General features: G+C 35.4%; 1 protein-coding gene across 5 annotated transcripts in view; it reads left to right on the top strand.

The window, feature by feature from the left end:
• LOC5569827 overlaps positions 1–14,009 on the top strand; it is a 44,246-nt gene that overhangs the window by 17,084 nt on the left and 13,153 nt on the right. For all 5 annotated transcript variants that reach the window (XM_021852519.1, XM_021852518.1, XM_001658684.3 and 2 more), the window contains exons 5-6: positions 11,046–11,228; positions 11,332–11,403. In XM_021852519.1, the coding sequence (XP_021708211.1) occupies positions 11,046–11,228; positions 11,332–11,403 (255 nt within the window). The remainder of the gene's footprint in view (positions 1–11,045; positions 11,229–11,331; positions 11,404–14,009) is intronic.

Genomic DNA, 14,009 nt, shown 5'->3' with positions numbered 1-14,009 from the left:
TCATCCAAGTATACCTTCAAATATGTTTAAAAGATTCCATAAAAAAAATAAGGCTTTATGGATCCTGCGAAATTTTCTGGGGACTCCTGAAAGTAGACTAGAATTCTCTGCAGAAATTACGCCAGGAGTTTCTTAAGAAGTTCCTCCAAAAGCGACCATCAGTAAAACACCAGAAATTCATACAAAATTCTAACAGGACTTCCACATGAAAACCCTCCAGCGTTTCTTCCAGTAATTACATCAGAACTACCTAGAGAAAATCCCTTAAAGATTCCTTCAGGAAATTCTCATTCAATTCAATTCAACATTCTTCAAGAAATCTCTATCAAATTTCTCAAGGTACAGGAGATAGCCAAAATGATTAAGATTGAAATTTTTTCCCAAGTTCAAATGCTTTTTGAAACATTGATAAAGTTGGATGCGTCCGGAAGCATTTCATTACAAATCTGGTCTGGTTTCAGTAATTTACCTGTCCATCCACTGGACACCAGAGATTTTCCTGGTTTTCCAAGGTTATGTCCAAATCGAATTTCTTTTTTTCTGTCGATTTAAATTTTGTGCGGTTTTCCAAGAAACTAGAATCAATTGAGAATTGAATGCAGGTGGACGCATTAAGACTATTTGGAAAACTTCCGATATATGACAATTTCCGGAAAATATGATCAATAACTTTTTTATTTCCAATAATACATCTCTCCGGTATCTAAAGGCCAATATGCATCGCCAATATGGTGTGGATTATTTTTCAAAAGTTCTCATGAACAAAAATTCGTGTGCTCTTTTGAATTCAAATCACAATTGAAGACAAACCTCAAAGTTTGAGCTTAAAATATTAAAATTTAGAGGTGGCGCAAGCGTCTTCAAGGTAAAGTTATAAAAAATGGCCTTCATTAAAATCACCATAACTTCGTTAATTTTTAACCAATTTAGAAAATTTGAACACCATTATCTTCAAAGCTAAATTTATGAAAAGTTTGTAGAACATCAAATTTGTCTGAAATCAAAACTAGTTTAAGTTAAAAGTATTTTACTAAAAACTTTTCCTATTTTACTAAAAATTTCATCTTTGTTTGACCATAACATTATTAATACTCAACCGATTCCAAATCTTTTTGCATGCTTTTTTTTTCGTACGACACATTTTACAAATTTTTAAACGAAAATGCCTGTTTTTTTTTAATTTTTTGCCAGTTAATATTTTTGCACACGTTAAAATATACTCGTTATTAAAACAAGATGCTTTGTAAACTTAAGTTTTATGGCAAAATGCTATTTCCGTGCAAAATTGTTTTTTCATCAAAAAATCGTGTTTTTGGGTAGTTTATATTCAGTAACTCAGTCTAAACCATTTTTTTTTAAATGTGTGGTATGAACAATGAAAAGACAGCTAAATTTGCTTCAAAACATGTAAAAATATTTGGAATCGGTTGAGTATTTATGATGTTTTGCTCAAACAGAGATGAACTGAGGAAAAATTAGAGTATACTATTTTCAACTAAGACTAGCTTCGATTTTAGACTCATTAAGCGCATCCTGTCATGGGGTGTGGGTTCGATTCCCGCTTCAGCCATTTAAAATTTTCGTCAGGAACGTTTCTCATTTCTCAGCATGCTTGTCCATTGTCTAGTGTTATGTAACAGTCTGTGCAGCTAAATGGCTGAAGACGGTGTCCGTGTCTTTTTTCATTTTCCGCAAAGTTTTCATAAATTTAGTTTTGAAGATAATGGGGCTAAGTTTTGAAGATAATGGGGCTATGGAGTTTCAAAATTAGTTAGAAATTTATGAAATTTTTGAGGACTTTACTGGAGGCCATTTTTTATAACTTGAAAATTCACCTTCCGGATTAGGGTGCGGCTTCAAACTGCGTACACACCATATTTAATTACGAATTGTTTTGACTTAGTTATTTAATAAAAAGTACTCAAAACATGATTTTTTAATGGAAAAAAGTCAAATTTCTACGATTTGTTGACTTATCTGCCAGTACTTACATTTCTATTGAAGTTTACAAAGCAGCTTGTTTTAACAACGAGTTGTATAAGGCATATATTTTAAAAATTTCTAAAATATTTGTTGTAATAAAATTTATGTAGAATTGCTTCTAAAACCCTTTTGAAGGTGAACAAATGTAAATAACCAGTTTCAGTTCAAGTATTAATTTTGAACTGACAACAATTTTAATAATAAAGTATTTTTTTGTTGTTAATTTAGCTAGCTTTTGCCAAGTAACTGAATCTTAACTATTTTTTAATAAATTTGTTGTACCCACAGTTAAAAACTACTAAATATTCTCTAAAAGCATGTAAAAAGATTTGGAATCGGTCAAGTATTCATGAAGTTCAAACAAAAGTATTTTTTTTAGTAAAAAGAAAAAAATGGTGGAAAACTACTTTTAACTAAGACTAGTATTGATTTTAGGCAAATTTGAGATTTTACAAACTTTTCAATAATTTAATTTTGAAGAGAATGATGCTAAGAGCTTCAAAATTTGCTAGAAAATAACAAAGTTATGAAGACTTCACTGAAGGTCACATTTAATAACTTGAAAATTCACCTTCAATTCGCTTACGACACCTCTAAATCTTAATAATTTTGGCTCAAAATATGAGGCTTCCCATTTTATATGATTTAAATTCAAAAGAGCACATTAGATCAAAAGAGAGGTTATGAGAAAATAATCCACACCCTATTTCAGATGCATCCAATTTCATAAAATTTTTCAAAAAGTTATTAAAGCAAAATTTTGAATCTCAATATTTTGTATATCAATATTTTGTATTCCTCCTCCATAAATTCTTCAAATTCTTCAAATTCTTCAGGGATTCCATCAAAAAATCCAGAGTTTTCTCCCTTAATTACTACCAGAATTTTCCAAGTGAAGTTCCAAGAAATTCCATTTATACACAATACTCCGGAGATTTCTACTGGGAATTCCTTAAGAAATTTCTTTGTGAGTTCACCCAGAAAATTCCAGTACTGCTCCAGAAAACTCTTCAGAGATTCTTGCAGGGATTACTTGAGAAATTACTTCGAAAATTCATCCAGATGAATTAATGTTAGAGATTATTCCAAAAATATGTATAAATTGGCTACACAGCTTCTTCAGGATTTTTTTAAAGGATTTCTCATCAAATTCCTTGAGAAATTGCTGCAAAAACTCCTGCTCGAGTTCGTGCAAAACATCCTTTGGGAATGTGTCCAGAAATTGTTCAATGCATTCATTTAAGAATTTCTCCACAAAATTTACAAGAATTCCTTCAGAAACTCCTCTGGGATTTCTTCTAGGAATTCTATACAACAAATTCTCACAGGAATGCTTCTAAGAATTTCTACCGTTATTTAGGCAAAGGATTCTCTCAAACAATTCCTACAGGTATTCCTTCGCTAGTACTCCAGAGTTTTAACCAAAAGTTCCTCAATTCATGAATTAATGTAGGAATTGCTGCAAGGATTTTTCCAAGAATTCTGCCAAGGATTACACCAGGAATCCGTCCGGAAATATTTACAGAAGGTACTGCAAAAGCTCCTCTATGTATTCCTTCAGATAATGCTTCTGGATTTTTACAAGATTCCTCCAGAAGTTACTTCAACGCATCCGCCACAAATTTCTAGGGATTCTGCCAGAAGTTCCTTCATTGATTCCTTCAGTATTCTTCCAGAAATACGATCAACAATTATTTCTAAAGTTTTTCTCTACAAATTCCCACATAACATTAGTAACTGAACAAAAGTTTATTGGTTATCCCAATAAATAAGCTAAGAGCATTTTGTTCAGCTCATATTCAGCATTTTTTTCCATTCCAGATATTTCTCCAGAGTATCATCCAAGAATTTTTTCATGACTGTTTTCAGAAAAATAGCCATTGATTTCTTCATGATTTTTTCCGGGTATTCCCACAGATTTTCCAGTGATTACTCCGAAAATATTCCAGAGATTCTTTATGGTCTTCTTCTGGGGATAGGTTCAGAATTCCATCTTTGATTTCGTCCAATAATTCCTCCAGCAATATGGCCGTCAGGAATTTTTACCAAACAATCATCAAGGGGTTTTAAAGTCTTTCAAAAATTCCTGCAGAGACTCCTCTTAGAATGTTTGCAAAGATTTATGCAGGTTTTTTTTCGAGTTGCTACAGAAAGTCCTCCAGAAAGATCAATTATGAAATTACTTCAGCAATTATTCCAGTAATTTCCCATGAACTTTGCATATTAAATTCTTCAAGCATATCTCTACCAAATCCTCATGTTTTTTTTCATGGGTTGCACTACAAATTTATCTAACAATTCCTCCAAAATTTTTATCATGGTTTCAGCACAAAATCTCTTATATTTTTTTTCCCGAGAATCCTGCAGGAATTCAACCCGATATTCCTTCAAAGTATTTTCAAAATAAGGATTTTTCACGTAATGTTTTTCAGAATATCCTTCTTGAACTCCCTTCGACATTCATTAAAAGATTTATTCACTACAGGATTTCCTCCGAAAATTCTTCATGGGATTCTAACGGTTATACTTTCAAGAGTTTGTTTAAGAGTCTTTCCAAAATTCCTTCAATCAATCATCCAGGAACTCTTCTAGTATTTTCTCCAGTAATTTTCCAGAACTTAATTATTAACTTTTCAAATATAATCTCTAATAACTCAAACTAATATATTTAAGAATTGCTTCACGAATTTCTTTAGGCATTTCTTCCGGAACTCCTCCAAAGATTCCATCAGGAATTTTTAATGAAAACTTTTCTGGAAGCATTCCTGTTGGAATTTATCGTGCCATTGTGGTAGGAATACCTGGATTAATTGCTGTCCAGTAGGATAATCTGATGATATTTTTTGGACAAATCCCTTGAAATATTTCTGGAGGAATCTCTGAACACCATAAATCTTCTTCTTTTTGGCATTACGTCGTCCCTGGAACAAAGCCTGCTTCTCAGCTAAGTGTTCTTATGAGCACTACCACAGTTATTAACTGAGTACTTACTTTACCAAAGTTGCCATTTTTGCATTCGTATATCATGTTGCAGGTACGATGATACTCTATGCCCAGGGAAATCAAAGAAATTCCCATAACGAAAAGATCCTGTACCGACCAGGATTCCCCAGACACCTTCAGCATGGCTTTGCTCTGTAGCCGCGGCCCCTAACACCATAGGTAATCCGTCTAAATACTCCTTGGGAAATTTCTGGAATATTGTTTCTATAGGAATCTCTTGAGGATTTCATTTAGGCCTCTATGAAGGGATTTCTAAAGGGAACCCTCGATAAATTTTAGTAGTAATCCCAAGAGAAGGGACACCAAGAATAAATCCTAGGAGACATTCTAAGCGGACTTCCTGGAGGAATTCGTAAATGAATTGCTGATGGACTGTTGTACAAATTTTTGAAGTAGATTCTGATGCGATCGCTAAGGGATTTTTTAGTCCCTCTATCCTTGGAGGAATTCTTGGATGAACTTCTGTAGGAATTTCTAAGAGAACCATAATGATTATTCTGAAACGATAACTGAAGGAATTTCTATATGAATCCCTGGCGTAGTTTCTGACAGAACTTCTACAGGAATTTCTTGAAACTAGAGCGGTTCCTAATGGTGGGCTTCATGGCCTTGCGGTTAGCAGCGTCAGTCGTCTGGGCGTATTGTGCCACAAAGTGTGGGTTCGATTCCTGCTCCAGTCGGTGAAAACTATTCGTCGAACGAAAAATTCATCACTGGGATGCTGGGGTTTTCGTGCTGTCCGTTGCCTAATGTTAGTGATTGTTCAGTCTGTGTAGCCTATGTGCTGAAGACGGTGGATTGTCTCTTTTAAAGTAAACTCTAGAGAAGTTTTTGGAAAAATCCCTGGAGAATTTTCTGGAGAAATTTATGAATAAATCCCCGTAGAATTGTCCGAAGGAATCCCTAGAATAAATCGAGCAGAATTCTGTGGAAAATCTCTGGAAATCTCTGGGATATTTTCAGTCTTAACAAAAGTATTGGAGGAACACTGGAAAACTTCCTGAGAGAGTTCCGGATGAATTCCACGGATAAATTGTATGAGGAATCTCTGAAGTAATTTCTAGAGGACTTCCCTGAAAAACTTTTGGAGAAATCCCTCGAAGAATAACTGGAAAAAATTATGGGTAAAACTTTATCTTAATTTTTGGAGTAACTTCTGATGTAATTCAAGGCTGATAGTGGCCAGACAGCAAACTAATATTGACTTTAGTGACTAAAATGAACAAAATGGTGACTAAAAATTGACTTCTGCAACTAGAAGCATCAGTCTGGAAGAATGTCTAGAAACAAAAAGTTAACAATCACGTTAAACCAAATATTCAAAATGTTGTTCTGTAATAAAATGAGATATTTAAACAACAGAGATAATTTAAACAGTCAAGTAATAGACTTGTCAAGTCACTTGATTGCTCGTATCTAGGAATTCAGTTATCAAATTAAAATAATTATGAAACATTATCATGGAAAAGAATGTTCCAAACAGAACTTGCGTTTGTGATTTGACTACATTTTGAAATTTTAGATTCCAGGCCAAAGAGAAATCCTGTTAATTCCAAATACATAAACTCCAAAATTTCAGTGTTTAATTTAAAGCTTTCATCGTGGTTAGCATTTCATTATTAATTCATATAGGAAATCACAAGAAAACTTTCGATGCAAATTGTAGAAGACTTATTGGCAATTTTTTTTTAGAAAAAATCAGAATTCAAATTAATAGAACAATACCTAGAATGGATTTTCATCTAAATATTTGAGCAATTTTTTTATATAAAATTTGATGAATTCTCAGAAGAATATTTTGCTGAAAACCATACTTCATGGGAAAAAAATTATCGACATTTTTAAATAGGCCCTTGTTGACTATAACCTGCACATTGGTCCTAAAGCCATATCTAGGAAGACAAAAATGATTGTGCCTGAACCGTTTAAATCTGCTTCAACAAATTATTTTTCTATCCCCAACTTTTTAGCTTCTTTCTCGATTATTTTTCAAGTTTTGGACGAGTTGCCTTTAAAAACATATTATGTTCAAAATTTTGTCAATCTCTTCAAACAAAACCGTCCTTACAGTTTTTTCACCATAAACAGAGAAAAAGATAGAGTAAAGTGGGGCAAAAGTTCGAGTGGGGTAAGAGTTTCTTTTCAAGATTTCTAGCTCAGTTCAAAACAAATCTTATAAATGTCATGGTGGTTCGAATGCTATTCAAGTAAGAGACTTTCAATCCAAATATCATAAAAATCGATTGAGATTTGGAAAAGTTATGGCTATTTGTTGTTTTTCGACGTGAATATTGTAATTTTTGGTCAAACTTTCGTTGCATGGAACCAATTGAAGATAAAATCTTTTTCAATATTTTATGTAAGGGCGTTTCTAGGCCTATCATAAGGTTGCTTTGAGGTGTATTATTTTTTGCATAAATGCTCGAAAACAATTTTTGGCCCATAGTGGGGCAAAAGTTCGAATCAGCGGGGTAAAAGTTCGACCCATGTATAAAATCACGGAAAAATTTGCAAATTGCCTAAAACCCACATATTATCTTCAAATTTAGCGAAATTTGCCTGATCGTGTGAAAACTGTCACCAAAATTTTACATATCCACTTAGTTTTGCGAAAATCTGCTATTTTTGAGTATATTACAATTAACCCAGTTTTGAGCAATTTTTTGGTAACAATTTAGTGTGTATTTTTCGTCCAACTTAAGTTTACGGCTGGTGTAAAGTATGCCTGTCATTAAAGGATCGATATTTTGTGTTTAAGCCACCGAACTTTTGCCCCACACTAGATTCGAACTCTTGCCCCACCGGTGGGGCAAAAGTTCGAATAAGAAAATCAATTTTGAAACTGTTATAACTAGAAATGGGTAAATATTTTGACACAAGTTTGTTCAGCAAAATTATAGCCAATATGTTGAAGGTTCACTGTATGGTATTTTTTTTGTTTTAACTGTTATTGTTTTCCTGGAAACTTTGATTATACCACTAAGGTCGAACTTTTGCCCCACCTTACTCCAACCTTTCTAATGGAAAAGATTGAGAATTCGTTTGCGCCTTTCAGATACATTGAAAATACTGGATACAGAGATAAAACAGTAGTTTCTTCGGCTAAAAGTTGCGTAATCCAAATTTCTTAAAGTTCTCGGAACTAAGTTTTTGCGAGAATTGATCGTATAAAAAGTTAAACCTGATTTTTCAGTACCACCCTAAATATATTGTTTAAAAAAATCATATCTCGTGAACCATAAGATATAGAAGTTTGGGTTCTTCGGCAAAGTTGCTCCAAATCGGTTGTTTAAAAACATTGTTGAACATCTAGTCTAGTTTCTGGCGTTACGTCCCATCTGGGACAAAACCTGCTTCTCAGATAAGTGTTCTTATGAGCACTTCCACAGTTATTAACTGAGAGCTTTCTTTACCGATTGACCATGTTTGCATGTGTATATCGTGTGGCAGGTACGAAGATACTTTATGCCCTGGGAATCGAGAAAATTTCCTTTACGAGAAGATCCTCGACCAGCGGGATTCGAACCCACGACCCTCAGCATGGTCATGCTGAATAGCTGCGCGTTTACCGCTACGGCTATCTGAGCCCCATTGTTGAACATTGTGTAGGCCTAAATGCGTCAGCAAAAAAGTTAATATGCTGATCTCGTAAACCATGTAGGCCACGCTAATTTCACATCACTGAAAAAATGTCTAGAATATAGAAAAACTATTCCGAAGACAACATATATCTAAAATTGACGATTTAGGCGCAATCATTTTTGTCTTCCTATATATGGCTATGGTACCAATATGTGCACTCTAAAATTCGACCATTAATTCATTAAACAGATATGCAGAAAATTTGAGGTCTAACGAAAAATTCTGTCGTCATTTGTTCTGTTTCAAAATTTTCATTACAAAATACTTCTTATTTCCGTTAAAAAAAATTGGAAGACATTCTGCTAAAAATTTTCACATTAAATTTGTCATAAAGTTCACTAGTTTTTTTTCAACTTTTGTATGTCAACACCGACAATAATATTTGCTATTTGAGTTATAAAAGATTACCCATCGTTTATCTATCTTCGTATAAAAAATAGTGACTTTAGTGACAAACTCTGTGAATTTAATGACTTTTTGGTGACAGGTCAAAAATATTGACAAATTCACTCGAGAGTTGTACACCACCAGCCCTGAGAATTCTTGGAGGAATTTATAGAGGAAATCTGGAGAAATTTCTTGAGAAACTCATGGAAAAATTACTCTCAAAATCCCTTAACCACCCTAGTAGCACACATGTTTTAATTGAGGCAGAATAACTCTTATATGACCAGATCTGGTCATATAAGAGTTATACTGTCTCAATTATAACATGTGTGCTACTCGGGCAATCTGTTGTATCGACTTGATGTTAATATCCCTGTGAAAATGTTTTAAGAAACGCCAGGAAAAACTGCTCGTAAAACCCCTTAACAAATTTGTTGGTTATGCGGGAAAAGCTCGAGAAATAATTTCAAGGATTTTTGACACAGAAAAAATCTTGATTGCTCTGGTTTGCTCGGGAATCCATAAAAATAATCTAAGCACCCTGCCGGACAGGCCGCACATATCCACAAAGAACGACCGGCATTGTTTTCTCCCGTGTAATTTTTTATCAAATTCACTTCCCGTGGATTACTGTCTAGGCCAGAGACGAAAAAATCATGCTCACTATACTCAATTCACTGGTATTTTTGCCACCATCAAAGTAGCCGCACCACCACCAATATAATTATACCAATGAAGATGGCACAAAAGTAGATGAAGAAAATAAACAACGATGACCGTTTGTCATTGATGCTTAGATCATTAGAAGTAGAAGAGTGTCAGTTTTAAAAAAATGAGGATCAATGAAATCCATATACGGGATACGGGAAATAAGCGATTCCCGAAGCGTAAGCAAGTCATGCTGGTTCGAATGAACCTCGTTTTTTTGTCTCCGATTATCACTAACCGGTTGAGTATCAGCAGGTTAAAAAGAAACTGACAATCTTGCGACAAGCGCTTTGCTAATCTTTGTTGTATTGTCAAGGTGAAGATACAAACAAATACAAATCAACGAACATTCTACACAGCAAGTGTCAATATAGGCAATGGTCCCTGGCCCAGGTGGTTTTCTGCACTAAAGATCCATTAAAAAACATTTTGCTGCTGCTGTTTCTTGCATCCGCAACTGTAACCACACGACCACAAGCAATATTGAAAACATCCAAGCCCATGACTATCGGAGCATAATTGAACTGAAATATAACAAGTTGTTGGTGCAACATCACCACAGACGATGCGATACGTTTGTCAAACATTTGGCTTCACCCACCAGTGGTTTGAGCTAAATCAAACTCGTGTTGATTTTGGCCGACCTATTCACCAACCGTCAAATTGGTTCCACAAACTGTCAAATTGGTTCGTCAAGCAGCATCATACACGGTAAAACATAGCACCAACATAAGCACCATCCTGTGGAAGTAGTCAATGTTGCTCAAACGGCCTGAGTCGTCTGTGGGCTACATTAACTGCACCACTTATACTGACATAAGTTTTACGGTCCACATACAAGTCAAAATATAATTGGGAGATTGAGGGTAATTAGCCCATGTTAAGGAAAACAGCGATTTCATATGTGAAAAACCTTATTTTAGGTTCTTTGACAACTTAAACATTGTCGTCTACCGTTATAGCTTACAACACAGCTTCCATAGTCTTTCTTCATCAACACCCTAGGATTATTGTTACCTGAGCTGAACCATAAAACAAGGAATCGTTAAATACTCCAATGTTGCCATATTTCGCACATCGCATGAATTGTATCTCTTTTCTGTTCATTCATTCAACCTATCCATTATTTAGGCCATAAGTAAGTAAACCCAATCAATAAATTCTTTGTTTTTTTTTAACCAGTCCACATTCCAGAGGAAACACATATAGTTAGATTGTCGTTAATCAACTGTATTATTTCATATCGCTATGCATCCAGTAGCAGCGGTGTATTTTAAGACCACTAATATTTTCTTAATATAAATTTGCATTACACTTTTCAGATGGTTTACGCCTGTGCCTCGTACGTGATGTTCTCCATTTTTAGCATGTTCTGCATTGGAGCCCTCGTCTCGTACCAATCAACCGATGTCCTCTTCCTGTCACTGTTCTACACGATAGCGTTCCTCCAGTACTCGCTGCACATAATTCCAATCATAAAAATAAGCACTGATATCCGAAACGAGGTAATTAGCTTGCCAAGCAATCATAATCCTTCTGCATCAACCCTAATGTCGTCAATTTTCCTCCTCATTCTCGGTCCAACTAAACCAATACGACTCTCCCAAGGGCAAACATATAGCCGTGCTGGTTCATAAGGCCATAAATCAATCACCACTTTCGGTCGGCTCAATCAATCGGGTAAGTGTCGTCCATGGTTATGCATTGGAAGCTTTGCCATCATCAGCATCAACCTCATCTCCGTTGGGCTCGGAAATCAATTTTGTTGGATGAAATCAATACTCTGTACGTACCTAGGAGCAAACCAAAGTCGACCTCTCTAATAAAGAGTATGACGGAATGGAAGTCCTCAGAGTTGTACTCCGTACACATTCTTCAGTGCCCAGTGAAGCAGTATAATGGTAGCCGAGTTTGGACAGTAATCCGCTTATTTATGTAATCGTACTGCCATCATCAACGTTGTAGTCACTCATAATCCTTGAGCAAATGTTACACCCTACCTACCGTTTCTATCCGGTTAGCCAGGAAGATTCGTTGTTTTTCTAGCAAACTGGACTTGGACTCCTTTTTTGTGTCTACAATGGAGATAATTGAAGTTAAATGGCTCTACATGTTATTGAAACCTACTAGTGTTGCACGAACGTGTATTGAAAGCGTTGATATTCTGTTCGACAATATAGGAAGAAGCATTCTTTCGGTTGTTGCGCGGGTTGTTCGAAATATAAAATAGAACATTTGAAGATAGACTGTTTTTTCGGCTTTTTTACTTATGAAGAATAGAATTTTCAATCACGAGATGAAATTTGCAACTTGCCCTATCACATATTGCAAATATACACCCAGCAAAATAATAACTGCCATGCGGAAAGTGTTTGGCACAAATATCATTTTAAGAATACTGTGAAATGAGCACGAATTGGTTTCACATGTACAGTGTTGATTCTAAGTGTCCGGATGCTTCAAATCCCGGACACCGGCCTTAAATCACCCGAAAAAGCCTCTTTGAAAACTTGGATGCTTGGAGAAAAAAAAAACAGTGCTGAGGCCCAGTGTTGATCAGACTCATTTCCCCGAAATTCGAATTGTGAAGCCATGAACTGTTATAACTGTGCGTTGTATTCCTGAGATGGAGGGGGAGGTGGTTGGGCTTGAGTGTTGCACATGGGATCCGACAGTTTCGATCTCGGTGGGCCGCAATTCAAGTTTCGGTGAAATGATTCGCACTCACTCACTCACTCATTTCATTTCACCGAAACTTGAATTGTGGCTCTCTGGGATCAAAATTGATCGATTTTGTGTGCAGTACTCAAGCTTAACCATCTGTTTTTCTATCTTAGGAGGATAGAGCATGGTTGTAGTAGTTCGTGGCTTCGTAGTTCGGAAAATGTTATTTTCGGGGAAATGAGTCTGAACAACACTGCTGAGGCCTATACTCAGGCGTACTATTTTGAGGTTGAGAAATCTGGCGGCCATCTTGGAATTCGATGCCACCTTTGGTTTAAATAGTTGAATGAATATTTTACAATATATGTCGAAGATTCATTCTGATGCCGAATATGCATTATAGAAGCGGATTGTGGGCTTCGTGCCTGTGCGATTGTGTTACCATTTAGCCGCATCGAATCAAGGAGTGTGGGTTCGATTCCCGCTTCAGTCCGAAAAACTTATCGTCAGAAACGTATTTCGACTGTACCATTGGGTGTTGTATGCTAGTCCGTTGACTAGTGTGATGCTTCCTTCAAAGGACATAGGGGGAGATCCCCCAGTACCGGACAGCACCCTAATACCGGACAAAGTCAAAAAATTGAGAAATCATGATCCAATCAAGATGGTGTATTAGAAGAAAAGAAAGCTATTATTAAGAGTAATGATTGCGTAGAATAACGCATCCTTGAAATATGCATGTTTTTTAGCAAAAGTATGGATGTTTGGAAATCGTTAAAAAAAATGGCGTATTGCCATAAATTTGAGTTTTATTAGTAATTATTTTGAATATGGCAATATAGTTTGAATCACGCAACCATGATATGGTATTTCGTACCATATTTAAACTGAATGTGGACAAACTAAACTTTTGGTCAACCACCTCCAGTCCCCCAGTTTCGGATAGCTTAATTTACTAAATGATATATTTGTAATTTTTGATTCAGTGTCTCAAGATACATTCATTTTTCATGAATTCCATCGATCTTGGTATCAAGCATGCAATAAAAATAAGAAGATTGAACATTCAGTACAACACCGTAAAAAGTGTTATTTTTCAGCACATACGAAACAGGTTTTTCATGGACATCTTGCAAACTAAGTAAAACTCAAATTGTTTTTGGTGTCTTTAGAAAAAATATCCTATGTTATTACCTGTTGAGAATCAGGCTCTGTTTCAGTAAGGACGTAACGCCAGGAAAGCGAAGAAGCAAAAGATAAAGCGTTACGGTTTTCACTGGATTCGAAGAACACACCAACGATTGAAACTTCTTTGTTTCATGTACAAAAAATGATGTTTGCATTGATTGCTCTCGCCAAATACGTCAAAATTGTAGAACATGATAAGGAAAGTGGTTCATTTCATAGGGTACATACCATTGCTCACTGAGTTTTGTAGCTAATCTTACTAGATTTTTTCTCAGCTTTCTGATGGTGATCTCAGAAATCGAAAAGAGCGGTGCGCTAAGAGTAAAAAAACGGTTTTCTGACAAAATTCAAGATGGCGGTCAAATTCAAAACGACCACAATTTTGACGTTAACTACGTCTTACGGCAATATACTGGGTGTCAATTGAAAATCTA

This window comes from Aedes aegypti, chromosome 3 (genome assembly GCF_002204515.2).
Source record: "Aedes aegypti strain LVP_AGWG chromosome 3, AaegL5.0 Primary Assembly, whole genome shotgun sequence".
NCBI lineage: Eukaryota > Metazoa > Arthropoda > Insecta > Diptera > Culicidae > Aedes > Aedes aegypti.
This window is presented reverse-complemented; position numbering and strand designations above follow the sequence as displayed.